The sequence below is a fragment of the Hemiscyllium ocellatum genome, chromosome 37 (assembly GCF_020745735.1).
Source record: "Hemiscyllium ocellatum isolate sHemOce1 chromosome 37, sHemOce1.pat.X.cur, whole genome shotgun sequence".
In the NCBI taxonomy this organism is placed as follows: Eukaryota; Metazoa; Chordata; class Chondrichthyes; order Orectolobiformes; family Hemiscylliidae; genus Hemiscyllium; species Hemiscyllium ocellatum.
Genome location: NC_083437.1, coordinates 42671964 through 42696000, shown reverse-complemented (window position 1 = coordinate 42696000; position 24037 = coordinate 42671964). Strand labels below are relative to the sequence as shown.

At 41.3% G+C, this 24037-nt stretch overlaps 1 protein-coding gene across 6 annotated transcripts in view; it reads right to left on the bottom strand.

The window, feature by feature from the left end:
* The window catches only part of mib2 (MIB E3 ubiquitin protein ligase 2), a 225266-nt gene that overhangs the window by 30730 nt on the left and 170499 nt on the right, over positions 1 to 24037 (bottom strand). For all 6 annotated transcript variants that reach the window (XM_060851842.1, XM_060851841.1, XM_060851845.1 and 3 more), the window contains 6 exons: positions 19085 to 19189; positions 17877 to 18042; positions 12882 to 13015; positions 10757 to 10905; positions 3366 to 3522; positions 8 to 162 (listed from right to left, as the gene is read on the bottom strand). In XM_060851842.1, the coding sequence (XP_060707825.1) occupies positions 8 to 162; positions 3366 to 3522; positions 10757 to 10905; positions 12882 to 13015; positions 17877 to 18042; positions 19085 to 19189 (866 nt within the window). The remainder of the gene's footprint in view (positions 1 to 7; positions 163 to 3365; positions 3523 to 10756; positions 10906 to 12881; positions 13016 to 17876; positions 18043 to 19084; positions 19190 to 24037) is intronic.

The following is a 24037-nucleotide window of genomic DNA, read 5'->3' as shown; positions in this document are numbered from 1 at the left end:
TTCTTACAGTTTATTGCCTTTCAAGGCTGCATGGTGAAGCAAGTTGAAGCCACGATTATTTTGTTGAGTGAAGTCAATGTTTGTCACTTCTGTCAGGATTTCAATGATATCTCTGTAGTCTTTTGCAATTCCATCATGTAAAGGCGTATCTCCATATGAATCCTGGAAAGATCAATAAAAATGTCAAGAATAGGTTCACTAAATTTGCAAATGAAGTTGTTTGAAAGAATGCGATTTTCTTGAGAAGATTTGTAGCTCAGGTTGAGGTTCAGACTGTAAATTTGCTCACTGAGCTGGTAGGTTTGTTCTCAAGACGTTTTGTCACCATGCTAGGTAGCATCATCAGTGAACCTCTGGTGAAGTGCTGGTGTCCTGTCCCACTTTCTGTTTGTGTGTCTTGGTCTGTTACGATGGGTGATATACTTTCCGGTTCTCTCTCAGAGGTTGATAAATGGGGTCCAAATTGACGTGTTTATCGATGGAGTTCTGGTTTGAATGCTGGCCTCTCGGAATTCCCTTGTGTTTCTTTGTTTGGCCTGGCCTTGGATAGATGTGTTGTCCCAGTTAAAGTGGGGTCCTTCTTCGTCTGTATTTAAGAACACTAGTGATAGTTGGTCGCGTCTTTTGGTGACTAGTTGGTGCTCATGTATCCTGGTGGCTAGTTTCCTGCCAGTCTGTCCAATGTAGTGTTTGTTGCAGTCCTGGCAGGGTATTTTATATATGACGTTTGTTTTGCTGGAAATGATATCACCCATAGTAACAGACCAAAACACCACCGTTTCACTGGAAGCAGACTGATTATGTTACCAAACATGGTGACAAAACAGAGAACAAACCAACTCAGCGAGCAAATTTACAACCTGATTCAAAGAATGTCAATTGCTAGCCTTTTGCACTCTCTTAATAGGAATTGTGTTGATATTACACAATCTTGCTAGTCACAGGCCAATGTTTCCATAATTATTCATACATTTGTCAGGAATACACAGGTGGAACACTTGACGTAAACTGTAAACTAAAAAACTAACAATGTGGAAGTGCCGATGTTGGACTGAGTTGACAAAGTCAGAAGTCACATATCACCAACTGGTTTATAGTCTAACAGGTTTATTTGAAATCACAAGCTTTCGGAGTGCTGCTCCTTCATCAATTTTAAAAATGAACATGTGAACAGTTTTACATTTTAATTGTATTGATGTGAATATCTAAGGCACTTTAGCCCAGATAGAGCCTTTCAGTAATGGAAGCTTGTTGATTATATTTCAAACATTAATCGATCAATTAATGAAAAGGATGAGAATTGTATTGAAAAGCTATTCAATATGGCTGATCACCACTTCAAATGTTCTTTTCCTCCATGTTTTCACTTTCTGCATTGACCAAAGCTCTACTACAATCATATATAAATACTCAACAACTGCGCTTCCGCAACCTTCTGCAGTAGTGAACGCCAAAGATTCACCACCCCGAGTCAAAAAAGTTTCTCCACATCTTGGTTCAATGTGGCTTCACCCCGATTTTGAAATTTTGTCCCTTTTTGTAGAATCCCGAACCAAAAGTATCACCTTACCTGCATGTGCCCTGCATTTTCATTTAAATATCTTGTAGGTTTTAATGACGAGTCGTCATTCTTTGAAAGTCTAGAGCATACAGGTTGCTTCCGCAAACTATTTTCATAGGACTGTCCTATCATCCAGGGAATACATCTGGACAACATTCATTTCAGTCTCTCTATGGCAGTAATATTCTTTCAAAAGTAAGGGGTCCAAAACTCCACACAGTGATGTAATCATGACTCAGTACAATGGAGGAAAGACTTCACTACTCCTGTATTCAAGTGCTCTTGCAATAAAGACCAATATACTGTTAAGCCTTCTTAATTGCTTGCCATGCCTCATATTAACCTTCAGCATCTTATTAACAAGGTCTCCCAAGTCCCTCTGCATATCAACACTTTCTAATCTCTCAATACTGCACATACATTCCTCTTCACAAAGCAGTTAACAACACATTGTTTCAAATTATATTTCATCTGTCATCGACTCTCAAAGTCCATCCAATCCTCTAGTAGCTGCCTTGTATCTTCCTCATAGCACACACTCCTATCTAGCTTTGGGTCATCTGCAAACTCAAATATTACATTTTGTCACCATGTATATAGTGAATAGTTGGTGCCCCAAGTACTGATCCTTGTTGTACCCTATTAATCACAGCATGCCAATGTGAGAACACCACATTTATTCAAACTCTGTCTAATTAGTCAATCCTTAATTCATGGCAGTCCATTACTTCCTATTATCCATGCTTTCAACCTCCTGTGGGAGACTTTATCAAAGGCCTTCTGAACAGGCAAGTGTGCCACATCTATAAATCTCCTTTAATCAATTTTGTTAATTACAGCCTCAAAAAAATTTGATCACGTTTGTTAAACACGATTTCCCATTCAAAAATCCATGCTGACAATGCTCAATCAGATCATTATGATCCATGTGTCTGTTTATCACATTGTTCTTAATAGGTGAGTATTTTCCCAACTATTAACGTGAGGCTAACAGGTCTGTAGTTCCCTGTTTCTTTCTCCATCCCTTCTTCAATGAGCGACATCCGCTACCATCCAGCTCACAGGAACCACTGCATAACTCTAGAATTCCACAAGATGATCACCATCCCATCCACCATCCCCAGGGTTACCTTGGTCACTGCTTTGGGATGCAAAATATCAGATCCTAGGAATTTATCAACTTCAATCCCATGAACTGATGCAACCCACAATCTCCTTATTAATACCAATTTCCTTCAATCCCTCATTCTCCATTGTTCCTTGATCAATAGTTTTTTTTTAGCTAAACTTGTTATCTGCAAATATAGGCATATTTTTCAAATGATTACCTTAATTGGAGTAGGAAAACTGAACTTATTTTACAGCACTTAACTGTCAATCATTAACATTCCTTTGGGGAGGAAGCCTGCCATCCTTGCCTGGTTTGGCCTAAATGTGACTCCAGATGCATACCACATGCTCTCTAAAATGACCTAGAAGCCAATTAGATTCCCTACAGTATATAAACTCAAGGCCAATTAGGGATGGGCAACAAATGCTGGCCTTATCAGCAATGCCACTGTCCCATGAAAAGGTTTAAATGTTTCAGTTACCAACATGGGCTGGATACCATTTCTCACTGGTTGTTTTTAATGATGATATCATATAGTTGTCATTACTCTTTGGACTTTTCCCCACTTTGCATGAACGCATCTCCATATATTTGGCCGTCAAATAAGCAAACAATCCTATTTCTTGCGCACTCAGCTTTTCTTCTCCCTAGAAAAACAGCATTAAGTGAAATTACTTGTGACTTTCAGCTCACCTGCAGATTAACACTGCAATTATGTTCGCAAAGTGCACGCACAACTTCTGTGAAGCCCTTGTTTACTGCAATGTGCAGAGCAGAACATGTTGAAGCATTGAGCAGATTAACATTTGCACCTTTGCTTAGAAGCAGTCTCACCACCTCAGGCTGGTTTCTATATAAAAAAAAAGCAAAAGTTAGTGGCAGACATTGACCTGGTCACCCAGTTATTTCTACACGTATTAATAGGAAGAAAGCTTGAAGGAGCTCCTTCGCAGTCCAATTGAGCACACCATGATTTTTAAAAAAATTATTCAAACTTTACAGTTAGTAGAAACAAAAAGGGTTATCTTACTAGCTGCTAACTGGCACTGCATATGGACTGGGAGCAGCGCACTGTGCACTTGTAAGCAAACATAAGCAGCACCCTGCTTTCCACAGCCAGGCAACATTTGGAAGGAAGTACTAATTTCCACTGGAACTAAAATATAATCATCTTAAATTAAATGGTCCAGGCTCACTACAACTTGCTGGTGACTGTAGCTTAAAATGAAATGGCTTTAATCAGGTAGTCACTCATACGCTGAAGGTAAAAACATTTTCTTCACATCAAAGTAGTCAGAACCTTTGGAGGTAATCTCGTGAAAGCTGGAATTTTATCAACAGCTCTGAACTCTGTTTGGAGGAAATTCCTGGAGTTGAAAAATGAGGTTTTGAAACAAAGATGATACAATATAATCTTCATGTTACTGTGATTAACAACACAAACAAAATTAATAATCAATTATTTACGAGTTTACCCCATGTTAATTGCACTGTGTACAGACTGAAAAGGAAGTCAAGGAAGAGATGTAGAGGATGCTGCTGACAATAACAGCCACTACAAAATCTAATACAACAGTCATGATCATTTTTAGCAAATGTCACAGTTTATGCACAGCCATTTAGCAGCAGGCACATTTACACATATACATACACTGGAGTGTACTAGCAGGTGGGAACACATGCCTAACATCTCTGCAATGCTTTCTCCTCCAAAATAGAGGAGGGTTGGGGTTTGGCCCACAGTCCAAACATGGCAACTATACTAAACAAATACATCTAACTATTGTTAATGTGATAAGAGACAAGTTTACAAAGCAAAACAAAGTTCAGAAGTAACTTTAAGACCTACTTACAGAAACTTTATTACAAGTTTCTTAAATTAATTTCAACACTACTGTTCAAACCACTTTGAATAATTTGATACAGACATGCAAATAACTGGAACTTTTAAAATTAGGCTTAATTTTGATTTAACAAGCTGCAAAGCTCACAACATTCCTCTTTCATGTTAAAAAAAGCAATTGTAAAATTTAAACATAGCAGATTGGAGGAAATTTGGCACAACTCATCACTATTCATTTTACATTGCGTTATCAAGTTTAATCATTTGGAAATCCAACCTAAAATAAAAACAAAGTGCTACAGAAATGCAGTAAGCCTGGCAGCACCTGTGGAGAGAGGAACGGAGTTAATGGCTTGAATCAGATGACTCCTTGCAACATTAACTCCATTTCTCTTTGCTGATGCTGGCAGAACTGGGGGGTTTCTTTAACAATCTGTGGTTTCATTTCCAAACTTCAGCCTCCACATCATTTTGCTTTAGGTGGAAAACCTTGCCTTTTGCTTTGAAAATTACAGCAGGGAATAGAAAATAGAGAACATTATTTCTTGTTACAAAGGACACTTTTTTTTACAAAAAAACTGCTTTGTAGCATTCACTTTTCACACAGTATAAACGGTAAAACATCCTCCTGCCCTCTCCACCATCACTAATGGCAGCCTTTAGCTAACTCGATTCACTCCATGTGACATCAAGAAATTGCAGAAGGCACTGAACACTGCAAAGGTTAAGGGCCTTGACAACAGCCAGCAACAGTATAGACAGAACTAGCGATGCTGTGCCCAGCCAAGTTGTTCCAATGTAGTAACAACACTGGCACCTACCTGATAACGTGGAAAATTGTCCAGGTATGTCCTGTCACAAAAGGCAGGTCAAATCCAACCCAGCCAATTACTGCTTTTTCAGTCTACTCTTGATAACAAGCACTGATATTGCTATCAGTGGCACTTGCTCAGCAATAGCTTGCTTATTAAAGGTGCAGTTTGGGTTGTCCAGGGTCACTTCGCTCCTGACCTCAATATGACCGGGGAGGGGGGGGCGGCTAAAAAGGTACAACTTTTTTTCAAAGGGCTAGAACTCTAGAACTGAGGTAAGAATGGCTGCATTTGACCAAGTTTGGTATCAAGGATCCATAGAGAAACTGCAGTCAATGTGAATTGTAAAAACAAACTCTCCACTGGTTGGAGTCACATCTTGTCCAATGGAAGATTATTGTGGCTCATGGACAGCAGTTGTTGAAGCTCCAGGACATTGCTGCATGAGTTCCTCAGAGATTCTCTAACCATCTTCAGCTGCTTCATTAGTGATCTTCCCTCTATCATAAGATCTAAAGTGGGGATTTTTGCTGATTGCACAAGGTTTTGCAACTCCTCAGATACTTAAGTAGTCCACGTTCAAATGTAGGAAAACTAGACAACAACCGAGCTTGAGCTGATAAATGGCAAATAACATTTATGCCACACAACTGTCAGGCAATGTTCAGCTCAAACAAGAGTAACACTAATCATGTTTCCTTTACACTCAGTGACAGTACCATTGCTAGCATTATCATCATCCTTGGGGTTACTGTTAAGAAACCAAACTGGATTAGCCATATAAATACTGTGGCCACATGTGCAGGCAGAGATGAGGAATCCTGAGGTAAGTAACTCACCACCTTACCCCTCAAACCATCTACAAGGCATAAGTCAAGAATGTGATGGAATTCACACAAAATATAGAAAGAAAGAGCAAGAATAGGCCGTACAGCCCAATAAAATACTCTGCTATTCAATATGATCATAATGCTAGGCTCAGGAAAGTGTTGCAGAACAAAGACCTAAGGGTGCAGGTGCATAGTTCCTTTAAAGTGGGTGGTGAAGGCAGTATTTGGTACACGTGCCTTCAGTGGTCAATGGATCGAGCATAAGAGTTGGGATGTCGTGCTGTGGCTGTACAGGACATTGGCGATGTCACTTTTAGAATACTGTGTTCAATTCTGGTCTCCCTATCATAGGAAAGATGTTGTTAAATTCGAAGAGATCAGAAAGGATTCACAAGGACATTGCCGGGATTGGAGAGTTGTGCTATAGGAGGAAGCTAAACAAGCTAGGGTTTTATTTTCCTAGAGCATTGGAGGTTGAGAGGTGACTTTTTGCACACAGAGAGTGATATGTATATAGAATTACAATGTTTAAAATGCATCTGAATGGGTACTTAAATAGGAAGGGTTTAGAGGGGTATGGACCAAATGCTGGCAAAAGGACTATGTCGGATTGGGATGTTTGGTCGGCATGGAAGAGTTAGACCGAAGGGCCTGTTTCCCTGTATGACTCTATGGCTGATCCTCCATCGCAACACCTTTTGGCTGCTCACACTCCCTACCCCCCGAGACCTAGAAATCTACTTCTTTCTTAAAGGTATTCAGTGTGCTGGCCTCCACAACATAACATTCCATAGGTTCACCAACCTGAGAGTGAAAAAAATGCTCTTACCTCAGGCCTAAATAGTCTACCCCATATCATCACATTGTGAATCCTTGCTCCCCTAGAGTACACCAGCCAGGGGAAACATCATCCATTCTGTACAGCCCTTCAGAGCTCCTAAATTTCAATGGGCTCTCTTGTAGTTCTTCCAGACTCTAGTGAACATGGGACGAATCAACCCAATCTCTCCTCATACAATAACCTCTGCCATCCCAGAAAACCAGTCTAATGATCCTTCACTGCATTGCCTATCCTCTTAGGTAAGGAGACCAAAACTGCAAACAATACTGCTCACTCAGGAAAAGGAGGAGATTGTAGAGGAGAGGAATGAGGTATGAGATTTTCGACTAGAAAGGATCAAGGTTAGTTACGAACAGGTGTTATCAATTCTAGAAGGAGTGAAAGTAGACAAGTCCCCGAGGCCGGATGGGACTTATCCAATTCTCTGGGAAGCTAGGGAGGAGATAGCAGAGCCTTTGGCTTTGATATTTGAGTTGTCATTGTCTACAAGTTTGGTACCAGAGGACTGGAGGATTGCAAATGTTGCGCCCTTGTTCAAGAAGGGCAATAGAGATGACCCAGGTAATTATAGACCAGTGAGCTTTACTACTGTTTTAGGAAAGGTTTTGGATAGGATTATAAGAGATAAGATTTATAATAATCTAGCAAGCAACAATTTGATTTCAGGTAGTCAGCTTGGTTTCGTCAAGGGCAGGTCATGTCTCACAAACCTCTGAATTTTTTGAGAAGGTGACCAAGCAAGTAGATGAAGGTAGGGTAGTTGACATGGTATATGTGGGTTTCAGTAAAGCCTTTGATAAGGCTGTTGGAGAAAATGCATAGGCATAGAATGGAGGGTGATTTAGTAGTTTGGATTAGAAACTGGCTTTCTGAAAGAAGGCAGCAAGTGGTGGTTGATGGAAAATATTCTGCCTGGAGTCCAGTTACTAATGGTGTGCCACAAGGATCTGACTTAGGACCACTGCTGTTTGTCATTTTTATAAATGACTTAGACGCAGACATAGGTGAATGGATTAGTAAATTTGCAGACTAAAGTCGGTGGAGTAGTGGACAGTTTGGAAGAATGTTACAGGTTGCAGGGGGACTTGGATAAACTGTAGAATTGGGCTGAGAGGTGACAAATGGAGTTCAATGCAGCTAAATGTGAGGTGATGCACTTTGGGAAGAATAATAGGAAGGCAGAGTACTGGGTCAATGGAAAGATTCTTGTTAGTGTGAATGCGCAGAAGGATCTTGGAGTCCATGTACGTAGATTCCTGAAAGTTGCCACCCAGGTTGATAGTGCTTTTAAGGCGGCATACGACGTATCAGGTTTCATTCGTAGAGGGATTGCGTTCTGGAGCCGCAATATCATGCTGCAACTATACAAAATGCTGGTGCGGCCACACTTGGAACATTGTGTACAGTTCTGATCATCATATTTCAGGAAGGATGTGGAAGCATTGGAAAAGGTGCAGAGGAAATTTGTCAGGATGTTGCCTGGTCTGGAGTGTAGGTCTTATAAGGAAAGACAGAGACTTGAACCTGTTCTCATTGGCAAGGCGGCGGTTAAGAGGGGAATTGATAGAGACATACAAGATGATCAGAGGATTTGATAGGAAAAAGACTTTCACTGTCCACCCTAAGATGATGACGTCAGCTTGAACGAGAGGGCATAACTACAAATTGAGGGGTGATAGATTTAAGACAGATGTCGGAGGTAGGTTCTTTCCACAAAGAGTGGTAAGGGTGTGGAATGCCTTACCTGCTAATGTGGCTGAGTTGACTACATTAGGGAGATTTAAACAATCCTTGGATAAGCAAGTAGATGATGATGGGATAGTGTAGGGGGATGAGCGGAGAATAGTTCATAGGTCAGTGCAACATTGAGGGCCGAAGGACCTGCTCTGCACTATATCGTTCTCTGTTCTAATACTCCAGGTGTGGCCTCACTCAGACCTGGTACAGCAACAGCAAGATATCATTGCTCCTGTTCCTAAATCCTCTTGAAATAAAGGCCAACAGACCATTTGACTTCATACTCTTACTGAACCTGCATGTTTGCTTCCTGACTGATGTACAAGGACACCCAGGTCCCTTTGGACATTAACCTTTCCCGATCTTTACCATTTATAATAATAATTTGTCATTCTGATTTTCCTGTACATATTGTACCGCATCCATCATTCAAATGATTTAAATTGCCTTGAAGCCTTTTTTTTTACTTACACCTCACCACACAATTCTTCCAATTTTTCTTTCACCAGTGAACTTGGAAATATTACATTTGATTCTCTCATCCATATCACGGAGATAGACTGAGATTGTTAGGGCTCAAGTATTGATTCCTATAGTACCATACTCATCATTGCCTTTCCAAAAATGATCCATTTATTCCTTCTGTTTCCTGACTGCTAACCAATTCTCAACCCATTACCACCAATCCCACATGCTTTAATATTGCACACTAACTTTTTATGTTGGATTTTGAAAGCGTTACAAAAATCCAAATGTACCACAGCCACTGGTTCCTTCACATCTATTCTAATACTTATACTCTCAAAAAACATTAGCAGATTGCCAAATGTGATTTCTCTTTCAAAATCCATGTTGATTTTGTTGAATCCTGTTGAGATTTTGTAAGAGCTGTGTTACTGTATCCTTTATATTAGACTTTAGCATTTTATTTACTAACAATATTAGGCTAACTCTGTTAATGTTCAGTCAAATATCATTTCTCCCCATTTGCCTGGATGAGTGTAGCTCCAACTATACACCATCCAGGACAGAACAGCTGCTTAAATGGCACCCCATTCATCACTTTCAAAGGGCCGAATGGCTTACTGCTGCCCGTTTCAATATTTACTTCCTACAACATTGACAGAGAGTAGCAACCATTTGGAACTTCGACATGATGTATGCCATTAACTCCCTGCAGCACCAAAGACAGCACTTTCTAAACCTGTGACTTCTCCCATCACAGGAGAGGACAAAGACAGTAGATGCACAGGAACAGTCACCAGCAAGGTGCCCTTCAAGCCGATTACCATTCTGACGTGCAACTATATCAAGCTGTTATATCAGTGTCAGTGGGTGAAAATCCTGAACACTGTGGTGCACTAACCAATTGACAGTGTGGTTCAAGAGGCAGCTCACCACCAGCTTTTCAACAGCAATTAGGTTTGGGCAATGAATGCTGGCTCAGCCAGCACTGCCCATATCTCACAAACAAACAAAAGATACTATCAAAAATGTGAGAACAATAATTCTGGAGGATAATAACAATCTTGGGAATTACTGATAGATATTTTAAAATTTGATTTTGCTGTTCATTTCAATGGCGCTGTGTTTGCCAAACCCTCAAGTTTCAAAATGTACAATTTGTACATCTTTAAAATATCGTAGAGTACTCCGTCAATGAGCATGTGTTAGGTAACTAAAGCATCATGCTCATTGTTTCATACACGTCGGAAAACAAGTTAGCAGCATGAGACGATACAGCGAGTTTGCCAATGCCTCGTCACGCAGTTATTAGGGTGCGGACGTACGCTAACTGTCCATAGTGAGAGATCTGGTTACCTTTCCATACAGCACAGCAGGGTGTGGGTAGGCTGGTCAATTCATCACAATGAAAAACCCATCAGCAACTTATAATTGGCATGTTTTACTAATTTAAGGCTCATAAAAAGGGATACGGGCTCCAATATAATTTTACAAAATGAGATCCCAGCTTGGTTACACAAGCATTAAAACATTCACAAAAAGACCAGCCTTCATACCCAAACGATGCATAATGCAGTGCTGTGTCACCATCCTCATCGTGAATCTCCAGCTTAGCATTTGCCTGCAGAAGAATTTTCACCACCTCGAGGTGCCCCTGATGAGCAGCCACCTGCAGTGCCGTCTTGCCCTGATTCTTAATGTCAACCTGCACAAGAAAATATTTGAATGACTTGTCAGCGAATGTTTCATAAGCAGCTTTTTCTGCAGCATCACTCTCTTGTATAAAATATGAATGAAATTATGAGGGGCATAGATAGGGTGGAAACAGCAAGGAACTTCTCCCCATGTTGGAGGGATCAATGACCAGGGGTCATAGTAATGGGCAGGGGGTTTACAGGCGATGAAAGGAAATGTCATTTCACTCAGAGGATGTTGGGAATCAGGAACTCACTGCCCATAACGGTGGTCAAGGCAGAAACCTTGAAGTATTTCGATGTACACTTGTGATACAAGGCTATGGACCAAATGCTGGAAAATGGTTTTTGAATAATCATTTGGTTGTTTTTGATTGATACAAACCCAATGGACCAAAGGGTCTGTTCTGTGTTGCAGATCACAACGACTCTCAGCCAGGAACCCAGTCAATAAAATCCAACCTTTTACATAAGTGACAGGTGGGTCACAAAAATTCCTTTGATTTGCAAAAAGTATAGCAGGGTGCAAGTTATAAGGTTGCTCATATAAAAGAACAACAGAAAGGAATGCCAATCAACTTTTGGCTCTTCAAGCAGCATTGTTATGTTTAAAATGGTTCCGGACTTGTGTTCCAGGCTGCACAATTCAAAATGGGAATGTATTTCCTGCTTTGTTACACCTAATCTTTTATTTGCTATTTCTTTCAATAACTGTAGTGATTTTATTATGTAGGAGCATCTTTGGGCACTGTGAAAATGCCAGCAACTAAATATTTCCCATTTTCTTTGTTATGATAGTGGCCTTCATGAAAATTGCAGTACAGAAAGTCATAAGCTACAATAAATAAACTCTGCAATGGTTTAATAATACAGCTACCAGTCCCATTCTGTGCAGCCACTCAAAAATCAAAACTATGCAATGCATATCCTACTTAAATATGGCAATGTATCAAATCAGACAGTTCACCTGCTAATGTCAAATTAATTTAGTAAACAAGTGATTAGATGACAATATCAAACAGTCCCAGTTAATAGGTAAACAGGTGTTTGTTCTGACTGATTCAGGCTCTTGTGGTGCAGTGGGAGCGTCCCTACCTCTAAGCCAGGTGGTCAGAGTTCAAGTACTGATCTCATGGTATCTCACTTGTCACTGCCTTCAACTCCAAAGAGACCCTTTTATTCTTTCTTTATACTTCCTGTCTGCTCTCCAATTCCCAGCCTGTGCCACAATATTACTACCAATCCCATGTGTTTTGATTTTTAGCAACAACGGTTTCATGTGGCACTCCAGCAAAAAAAAGCTTTCTGAAAATACAAATATATCACATCCACTGGTGTCATGCTACCATACAACAATTATAACCGACTTCAGAATTTTCCATACTCATCATGTTAAGCTAAAACTCTCTAATTCTGGGTTTTTTCCTTTCCTCCATTTTAAACAATGTTGTTCTGGTTGCCACCCTCCATAATCCAAAACTACCACCAACACATTCACTATTTCCCATGGCCAGTTCAGGAACACGTTTTTCATTTCAGTTCGGAAGATACCAGTGTTAGGTTCAGAAGACAATTCTGTTTTGTCTCCTAGAAACATTCAGGGACCATTTACCTTGGCAGAAGGGCTTAATTTGTGGAACTTTCAAAACTAGAAAAGTTTGATTAGAATTGTGCAGGTTGTTAGAATCAAAAAGGTTAGCCTTTCAGATTTGTGAAAGAAAATCACATCAGCACTTGTATCTATTTTATTCCTCCATATATTTTGTAGTTTCCTCAAAAATCTACAATTCCAGATCAAAAACATGAAACAAACCTTTTGTCAGTCAGGAAACTTTGGGGTTAAACTATTACTATAACCAATGGTCCTGTAATGTCCTGTGAGTAATTTCTCAGTCTACTCCCCACAGATACACAAAAATGTGGTTTACCACAAAATAAAACTGTGCGATGAATTTAGAGGAATTTTCAAGTAAGCAGGCTCACTTGCCTTCTCTGGATATTTCTGAACCAAATCTCGGACCTTTGCAGCATTGCCATGAGCAGCCTCGATCACTATCCGTCCAGGATTATTCTGATCTGTCGACTGTGACAGCAATTTTTCGAGGACAGAGATAACGGAACCTACAGTACATGAACAGAAAGATAATTCTTAATGCTTGTGGCTAAAATTATTTGAACTAAACTAGTACAGAGGAACCTCGTTTATTTGAAAGACACGGGCGAGGAGTATTTTGTTCAGTTAATCAAATTCTGGATAATTGAATGCTGGATAACAGTTTAGCCAAGCATCACGACCTTGCAATTTTGCTGGATAACCCGATATTTGGATAATTGAATGCTGGATAACTCAAGGTTCCTCTGTACACTGTTCACTGCAAAATTTGGCATTAAATCTGTTAAGAATCGATGCAAGATTTTAAAATTTTGCTTTTAAAAAATACAATGCAGATACTTCTAGCCTTCAATTCCTTCCTATTATTTTTCCTCCATGTCACAGAGGAAGAGTGCAGGCAGAGATCATTGGGCATTTCCAATATTCACCAATGCTGCTTTCAACCAAAGACTAAATGGGAATCTCATAGTTAAGTCAAATGATTCCTCATGGAATATCTGTGAATTGCACACCAAGTAGGGGTTAAGAAGAAACTCTGATCATTTCACTTCTCTCAAAGGTTACTTCCAACATCTAATGTCAGCTACTACAGCATGGACCTTGGAACATCACCACCTCCACCTGCTGAGGCCCATCAGGAGCATGCATTTCTTTCAAGAAAAAAAAAAGCACAGATTTTGTTTCAAGGTGTAATTCATCAGGGTTGGACAATAGAACACTTTTGTCAATTCTGTCAGTAGACATCAACATCAAAATAACCATATGGAGGGGAAGGAGTATCTCCCATACCCCAGGGAGAAGTGACTTCTCCACAAGATTAGGTTACAGAAGCTTGGGTTGCTCTCCTTGGAGGTACGCAAGATAGTCTGTTTTATCTAAACCTATCACAAGAAAGATTTTCCATTAACTGATGCCACAAATACTAGGGGAAACAGATTTGAGGTTTTTGCTTACTGTGCCATGACCTTGAAAATCACTGCCTTTGAGAGTGGTGGAACTAAAGATGATCAATGATTTTAAAAGGTAACTAGGTAAGCACTTGTGGGAAATGAATTTACAGTGCTACAGAGATAGAATGCAGGAGTGGGCCTGATTGGATTGTTTGATGGTCCAAACAGCCTCCTTCTGCGCAGTAAGAGAATGTGTCACGCAATAGAACAAAAATTATGGACTTCCAATCTCACATTTCTTCACTTTGTCCTTGGCTCCCACACAAATATTTGATGAACTCATGCTTCAATCTGGTGCTGATAAATGTTCTATTTCACTTACTACGCAAGTGAATTGTGTATATTTGAAATACATTCAACTTGGAGGAACAGAAGTGTTGCAAGTACGTCAAAATGTTTTTTGATTTACAATGCAGAAAACTGAGGCTACTGAAAGCACATATTTGGTCATGAAAGATGTGAAAAATATCATTGCTTTGGTTTCTGACTGACCTGTAGGAATTATGGAATTATCTAAAAGCTGAGAGAGAAATTCTAGAAAAAAAAAACAAAGCTAATCAGAACTGGAGGGGTGGGGAATAGACAGTTCAAGAACTTATTGTAACATCTCCCCATCACACCTTCCTCATTACGTGGAGGTGCTAGTGTTAGACTGAGGTGGAAAGGTCAGAAGTCACACGATACCAGGTTATAGTCTAAATTAAAAGCTTTCGGAACGCTGCTCCTTTCAAATAAACCTGTTGGATTTTAACCTGGTGTCATGTGACTTCTGACCTTGACCTTCCTCATTGCCGTTTATCATTAACATCCTTTTGTTATAAAACAGCAACATTCTCTAAATCACTCTAAACAATTCTCAGTGACATTTGCCGGTTTATTAAAAAAGGCTTGATTTTAATGTGTGTTGTTCCAACCTATTTGCACAATAAGTGACCAGAATAAAATATACCTCTGTGTTTTGTGGCTGTATGGCTAAGAGAGACAGAGATGTACAGCACGGAAACAGACCCTTCGGTCGAACTTGTCCATGCCGTCCAGATATCCCAACACAATCTAGTCCCATTTGCCAGCATCTGGCTTATTTCCCTCCAAACCCTTCCTATTCATATACTCATCCAGATGCCTTTTAAATGTTGTAATTGCACTAGCCTTCACCACTTCCTCTGGCAACTCATTCCATACACGTACCACCCTCTGCATGAAGAGGTTGCCCCTTAGGTCTCTTTTATATCTTTACCCTCTCACCCTAAACCTAGGCTCTCTAGTTCTGGACTCTCCGACCCCAGGGAAAAAACCTTGTCTATTTATCCTATCCATGCCCCTCATGATTTTGAAAACCTCTATAAGGTTACCCCTCAGTCTCCGACACTACAGGGAAAACAGCCGCAGCCTATTCAACCTCCCCTTCTCGCTCAAATCCTCCAAACCTGGCAACATCCTTGTAAATCTTTTCTGAACCTTTTCAAGTTTAACAACATCTTTCCGATAGGAAGGAGACCAGAATTGCACGCAATGTTCCAAATGTGGCCTAACCAATGTCCTGTACAGCCGCAACATGAACTCCCAACTCCTGTACTCAACACTGATCAATAAAGGCAAGCAGACCAAACACCTTCTTCACTATCCTATCTACCTGCGACTCCACTTTCAAGGAGCTACGAACTTGCACTCCAAGGTCTCTTTGTTCAGCAACACTCCCTAGGACCTTACCATTAAGTGTATAACTCCTGCTAAGATTTGCTTTCCCAAAATACAGCATTTCGCATTCATCTAATTTAAACTCCTTCAGCCACTCCTCAGCCCACTGGCCCATTTAATCAAGATTCTTCTGTAATCGGAGGTAACCATCTACGCTGTCCACTACACCACCAATTTTAGTGACATCTGCAAACTTACTAACTGTACCTCTTATGCTCACATCCGGATTATTTATGTAAAAGCTGTGGGCCCAACACCGATCCTTGTGGCACTCCACTGGTCACAGGCCTCCAGTCTGAAAAACAACCCTCCTCCACCACCCTCTGTCTTCTACCTTTGAGCCAGTTCTGTATCCAAATGGCTAGTTCTTCCTGTGTTCCATAAGGTCTAACATTGCTAACCAGTCTCCCATGGGAACCTTGTTGAACGCCTTACTGAAGTCCATATAGAACACATCTACTGCTCTACCCTCATCAATCCTTTTTGTTACTTCTTCAAAAAACTCAATCAAGTTCATGAGATTGAATTTCCCATGCTCAAAGCCATGGTGACTATCCCTAATCAGCCCATGCCTTTCCAAATATATGTACATTCTATCCCTCAGGAGTCCCACCAATAAAGGTGCCCACCACCGAGATCAGGCTCACTGGTCTATAGTTCCCTGGCTTGTCCTTACCATCTTTCTTAAACAGTGGCACCATGTTAGCCAACATCCAGTCTTCTGGCACCTCACCTGTGACTATTGACTATACAAATATCTCAGCAAGGGGCCCAGCAATCACTTCCCCATCTTCCCACAGAGTTCCCACCTGATCAGGTCCAGGGGATTTATCCACTTTTGCGTGTTTCAAGACATCTAGTACTTCCCCCTCTGTAATATTGACAATTTTCAAGATGTCACCATCTATTTCCCTGCATTCTACATCTCCCATGTCCTTGCAAAATACTCATTTTGTATCTCCTCTGGCTCCACACAAAGGCCACCTTGCTGATCTCGGAGGGGCCCTATTCTCTCCCGAGTTACCCTTTTGTCCTTAATGTATTTGTAAATAGCCCTTTGGATTGTCCTTAACTCTATTTACGAAAGCTATGTCCCCTTTTTGCCCTCATTTTCCATCTAAGTATACTCCTAAGGATTCACTTGATCTATCCTGCTGAAACCTGACATGTACTTCCTTCTTTTTCTTCACCAAACCCTCAATTTCTTTAGTCATCCAGCATTCCCTACACCTACCAGCCTTTCCTTTCACCCTAACTGGAATATACTGACTCTGAATTCTCATTATCTCATTTCTGAAGGCTTCCCATTTTCCAGCCATCCTTTTACCTGCGAACACCTGCCCCCAATCAGCTTTTGAAAGTTCCTGCCTAATACCATCAAAATTAGCCGTTCACCAATTTAGAACTTCAACTTTTAGATCTGGTCTAACCTTTTCCATCAATATTTTAAAACTAATAGAATTGCGGTTGCTGGCCCCAAAGTGCTAATTGTAATTAAATAATGATAATTAATTAAGAAATGACAATACACCAAAATTGTGTGTTTCTAGCATCAAACTGAAGCCTAATTTTATCAAATGTTTCTATGGGAGCCAAGGACAAAAAGGAATGCAAGGGTGGAAGTCCATCATTCTTGTTTTAATGGATGACACATTCTCTTTCTGCACCCGAGGAGGCTATTTGCCCCATCAAATGATCCAATCAGGCCCACTGCTGCATTCTATCTCTGTAATACTGTCAATTTATTTCCAAGTGCCTCCTCAATTTGAAATCTAAAAATAAACTGGAAAAGCTGGGATTCTTTTCACCGGAGCATGGGAGGTTGAGGGGTAAAATCATGAGGGACATAGATAAGATGAATGACGAAGGTCTTTTCCCAGCAGAGTGGGGGAGTTCAAAACTCGGAGGTATATTTTTAAGGTGAGAGGATAAAAGGACATGAGGGGCAACCTTTTTCTTTTATAATGAATGTGGTTCATGTAGGTTACCCTTTACAAACAATGAAACTCATTTATGGAATTAGTTATTTTTTAAAAGTGAAAATTAGAAGTGGTGTATGGTTCTCTATATTTTCCAATTCTGTTTCATAAACCTAGCTTCACAAATTCACTATTATCTTAAAAGCTACAATGCATATTTAATGATAATAATTATATTTGTTCATGAGGTATTAGCTAAAGCAATAACTCCAATCAAGTAACTCCTGTTTGGAACCTCTTACTTGCTGAATCATTGGTGTTGTCTGTTGTCATGAGGTTGGCATCTACTTCTCCTGGTTGTGCTGCAGTTACACATGCAGGATTAAAGGTCCAGGTTTGACCCCCAACTCCCACGCGCAAATCTCCATCGCCATATACTTTTAATACTTTCCCAACCTGTCCCAATGCCTGCAGGGTATACAACAGAAATATTTAGTGTAAAGATTCCAGATTATAACACTGATTTAAATTTAAATTGTTCTACATTGAAGAAAGCAAGACAGCAACTTCTTATTCAGGAGTTATCTGAAACTTTTCTTCAAAAGTCAAAATGATTGAAGTATCATTTAACTTTACCTGGTCAAAGCTGAGTTGATTTATTCTACCAAAGCACCGACTGGTGCTGCAATGGCCTGCATACTCATGGGGGATAAATAAGGAACAAAAATAGGCTTATAATATCACAACTTAGTCACCTCTGATAGTCGAACTGGGTGAGGACAGTACTGAGTTAACCTGCAGCTCCACTCACAGTTTAATAGTTTTCTAAACACACTTTCTTGACCACCATGTGAAGACTGGGCATTTGCACTAAGAAATACAGAGTGCCAGATACTACAGAATCATACCTGCAAGGACTCAACATGGGGATGGGAAGGGGGAGGGGGAGGGGTTGTGGCAGTGGCAGAGAGCCCTTCAGAATCAGCTGTTCAGAGTTATCCAGAAGATTAGATTAGACTTACTTACAGTGTGGAAACAGGCCCTTCGGCCCAACAAGTCCACACCGACCCGCCGAAGCGCAACCCACCCATACCCATACATTTACCCCTTACCTAACACTACGGGCAATTTTAGCTTGGCCAATTCACCTGACCCGCACATCTTTGGACTGTGGGAGGAAACCGGAGCACCCGGAGGAAACCCACGCAGACACGGGGAGAACGTGCAAACTCCACACAGTCAGTCGCCTGAGTCGGGAATTGAACCCGGGTCTACAGGCGCTGTGAGGCAGCAGTGCTAACCACTGTGCCACCGTGCCGCCCAGAAGTTGTACAAGAATTCCTGCACAGATATCTGCACTCAGTCAAGTTGATAATGCTCGCATAAATCAATGCAAAGTAGTTTATAGATCTAATGACAGATGATTCAGAAAGCACTAATCAAGGAATTTCCAACAGTCAGATCATATTTCCTGCCAAATGTTTCACAAAGAAATTAAAAAGGCACTTACTGGAGTCATGCTGTCTGTCCATTCTCCATGACCGGTCTGAAGTCTTTTAACAGTTTCTAAATCATCCATTACACGAACAATATCACCGACTGTGAAAGTGTCAACCTTAGAATGAAATCAGAACTAAACTGAATTCTCAAGAAGAAGCAGCATTTTATCTAGGACTTCAATATGAATACACAGTGCAGATTCATATTTCTGAAGTTAAACAGATACAATAATCTCCATTATAAAACTGTATGCAACTTAACCAGGCACAGACCAACATCTTGTACATTGCTGATTTGGAACAAGTTGCTTTAGGAATATTTAACTCCAGTTTTACTTACTCCTGGTGATTGTTCAGGAGAACATTTACCTCTTGTGTTTTGTTGCATGGTTGACAATAATTACGTCATGATAATGAATTAGAAAGTGACAGTACACTGCAGATATGCGTTTCATTAAACCCATGGGGAGCAAACTGCACCTAGTATGCCAAGTCACATTTACAGCACAGAAACAGGGTACTGGACACAACTAGTGCAGGTCAGTGTACCTGCTCCACACACACCACCTCCCACCTTACTTGATCCCAGCTAATTAACATAGCAAGTACATGAGGAAGCAAGGAATAGGCTTAATTTTAACAACCTTTATTGCATCTATACTATTCAACTCAATCATTCCATATGATGGCAAGTTCTCAGCACTCTCTTGAATGAAGATGTTTCTTCAAAGGTTCTGCATCAGGTTTATAACTGACTAGCTTGCATTAATATTCCCCCTCTGTGAACTTCCCAAAAATGAAACATCTTCTCAAACTCGATTCTATCAGGCACCAGCCAGTTTTGAAACAGTTTCTACCCTACTGTTGTTGGTATACCAAACTCCTCCATTATCCTATCTACCTGTGACTTTTCTTTCAAGGAGCTATGAACCTGCATTCCAAGGTCTCTTTGTTCAGCAACACTCCCTAGGACCTTACCGTTAAGTGGACAAGTCCTGAGAAGATTTGCTTTCCCAAATGCAGCACCTCGCATCAGCCACTCCTTAGACCACTGGCCCATCTGATCAAGATCCCATTGTACTCTGAGGTAACCTTCTTCACTCTCCACTACACCTCCAATTTTGGTGTCATCTGCAAAGTTACTAACTATACCTCCTTTGTTCACATCCAAATCATTTATATAAATGATGAAAAGTAGTGTACTCAGCATTGATCCTTGCGGCACTCTACTGGCTACAAGCCTCCAATCTGAAAAACAATACTCCACAATCCTCTGTCTTCTACCTTTGAGCCAGTTCTTAACCAAATGGCTAGTTCTCCTGTATTCCATGAGATCTAACCTTGCTAACCAGTCTCCCCTGTCGAATGCCTTACTGCAGTCCATGTAGATCACATCTACCACTCTACCTTCATCAATTCTCTTTGTTACTTCTTCAAAAAACTCAATCAAGTTCATGAGACACAATTTCCCATGCACAAAGCCATTGTGACAATCCTTGGTCAGTCCTTGCCTTCCCAAATAAATGTATATCCTGCCCCTCAGTATTCCGTCCAACAACTTGCCCACCACCAATGTCAGACTCACCAGTCTAGCTTGTCCTTACCATCCTTCTTAAATAGTGGCACCATGTTAGCCAACTTCCAGTCTTCCGGCACCTCATCTGTGACTATTGATGATACAAATATCTCAGCAAGGGACCTAGCAATCACCTCCCTAGCTTCCCACAGAGTTCTAGGGTACAACTGATCAGGTCCTGGGATTTATTCACTTTTGTGTTTTAAGACATCCAGCACTTCCTCCTTTGTAAAATGGACATTTTGCAACATGTCCCCATCTATTCCCCTACATTCTATATCTGCCATGTCCTTTCCCACAATAAATATTGATGCAAAATACTCGTTTAGTATCTCCCCCATCTCCTGCGGCTCCACACAAAGGATGTCATGCTGATCTTTAAGTGGTCGTATTCCACTGACACCCTCCTTCGACTGACTGAACTGGTCCGCACCCTGAATAACTTCTCTTTTCAATCCTCCCACTTCCTCCAAACTAAAGGAGTTGCCATGGGCACCCGCATGGGCCCCAGCTATGCCTGTCTCTTCGTAGGATATGTGGAACAGTCCATCTTCCGCAACTACACTGGCACCACCCCCCACCTTTTCCTCCGCTACATCGATGACTGTATCGGCGCTGCCTCGTGCTCCCACGAGGAGGTTGAACAGTTCATCAACTCTACTAACACCTTCCATCCCGACCTCAAATTCACCTGGACTGTCTCAGACTCCTCCCTCCCCTTCCTAGACCTTTCCATTTCTATCTCAGGCGACTGACTCAACACAGACATCGACTATAAACCGACTGACTCCCACAGCTATCTGGACTACACCTCCTCCCACCCTGCCCCCTGTAAAAACTCCATCCCATATTCCCAATTCCTTCGTCTCCGCCGCATCTGCTCCCAGGAGGACCAGTTCCAACACCGCACAGCCCAGATGGCCTCCTTCTTCAAGGACCGCAGATTCCCCCCAAACATGATCGACGATGCTCTCCACCGCATCTCCTCCACTTCCCGCTCCTCCGCCCTTGAGCCCCGCTCCTCCAACCGCCACCAAGACAGAACCCCACTGGTTCTCACCTACCACCCCACCAACCTCCGTATACAGCGTATCATCTGCCGTCATTTCCGCCACCTCCAAACGGACCCCACCACCAGGGATATATTTCCCTCCCCTCCCCTATCAGCGTTCCGCAAAGACCACTCCCTTCGTGACTCCCTCGTCAGGTCCACACCCCCCACCAACCCAACCTCCACTCCCGGCACCTTCCCCTGCAACCGCAGGAAATGTAAAACTTGCGCCCACATCTCCTCCCTCACTTCCCTCCAAGGCCCCAAGGGATCCTTCCATATCCGCCACAAGTTCACCTGTACCTCCACACACATCATCTATTGCATCCGCTGCACCCGATGTGGCCTCCTCTACATTAGGGAGACGGGCTGCTTACTTGCGGAACGCTTCAGAGAACACCTCAGGGACGCCCGGACCAACCAACCCAACCACCCCGTGGCTCAACACTTTAACTCTCCCTCCCACTCCACCAAGGACATGCAGGTCCTTGGACTCCTCCACCGGCAAAACATAACAACACGACGGTTGGAGGAAGAACACCTCATCTTCCGCCTGGGAACCCTCCAACCACAAGGGATGAACTCTGATTTCTCCAGTTTTCTCATTTCCCCTCCCCCCACCTTGTCTCAGTCGGTTCCCTCAACTCAGCACCACCCTCCTAACCTGCAATCTTCTTCCTAACCTCTCCGCCCCCACCCCACTCCGGCCTATCACCCTCACCTTGACCTCCTTCCACCTATCACATCTCCATCGCCCCTCCCCCAAGTCCCTCCTCCTTACCTTTTATCTTAGCCTGCCTGCCTGCCACCCTCTCCTCATTCCTGATGAAGGGCTTATGCCCGAAACGTCGAATTTCCTATTCCTTGGATGCTGCCTGACCTGCTGTGCTTTAACCAGCAACACATTTTCAACTGTGATCTCCAGCATCTGCAGACCTCATTTTTTACCCTATTCACTCCAGAGTCATCCTTTTGTCCTTAATGTATTTGTAAAAACTAGATGTAGAAAACCAGAATATCTCCCCTCCACTACAAAGCCATTCTAAAAGTCTTCAAAGCACATGGAAAAGAACCAACTGTCCAATTATGAATCTGTATTGTTTTACAAGTTTATTCCAAATAAGACAAATAAGATTATGACAAAGTGAATCTAACAGAAATGAATGATTGCAAGTCAATCTCGAGTCCCATATATCCCAAGTCATTTTATGTACCAGAAGTGCTGCAATAATGTTGAGCGGATTTTGTAACAAAAGTAAACAGCTTATTGCACTCATTGCTATTAACATGTAAATTAGACAGCAACTTCACACATGGTCATCACTAAATGAGAAAACGAGAAAGTTGCTGTCCGAGATGCCCTCCTACAACAGTACCTCATCAAGAGATTCAGCAAGGAAGTGCAAGAAATGTCATGACATTACTGTATGATAACCTTTTCTCATGAGGTTAAAGTGTAATACTCATCTGTCCCAGTGTAAGTACACTTTAACAGCATAAGAGAACATTCCTTCTTGTCATGCAACCACTCTGTCTTTAAAAATTGACTCAAGTGTGGAGTCTTATTCCTTCAGATTTAAAAAAAATCCTTCAAGTTGAGGGTGCTGCACTTTTTTGATTGATCAGGAAGTCTTGTGAAAAAAACCCATAAAATATTTTCAAACAAGCACAAAGCTGGTGCTATCTGTATGCCACTGTAATCCTGTCCATCAATTCTAAACTGTTTTAGAAGAATCCAGGCCATATTGTTAAAACTGTTCATGAATAGCATTACAAAAACTAAATGTCCCTGCAGCTAATCTTTGGGTTGAGCCACAGAAATTATATTTTGAATCACATTAAATATTCAAACATACAAAAACATTAATATAACTTTACATCAGCTACCCATACAATGTAGCCCAACTGGTTATTAAAAAAATACCCAATTCCTTAGTTAAATTAATTTCCATTACCAGACAATCACAACTGTGTCTTAAGTCATAATTTGAATTTCCAGAGGCTGAAGATTAAGTGAAGTTGAGAACACCATGACCTAGAAAGCATATGGAAATTTGATGCAATTCCTTGCAGCAATTTATCTTTCCAGTGAGCCAGGTATGTCAAACTCCCCATAGTTATGGAATAAAATTTAGCATAATGATTTGATTAGAAGCAATGGCAAATAACTGGCACAGGAGCTGTTGTACCTCATTGTCTGCCAAGAATGGATAAACAGGTTAGGTTTCAATAAGGGAATTGTTCATCTATTGTCCTACAAAAGAGAACTGTTTCAGTCATTAAATGAGTAATCACCAGTTTGAAGAGTCAAAAGTACACAGCACTGTTACAAGAAGA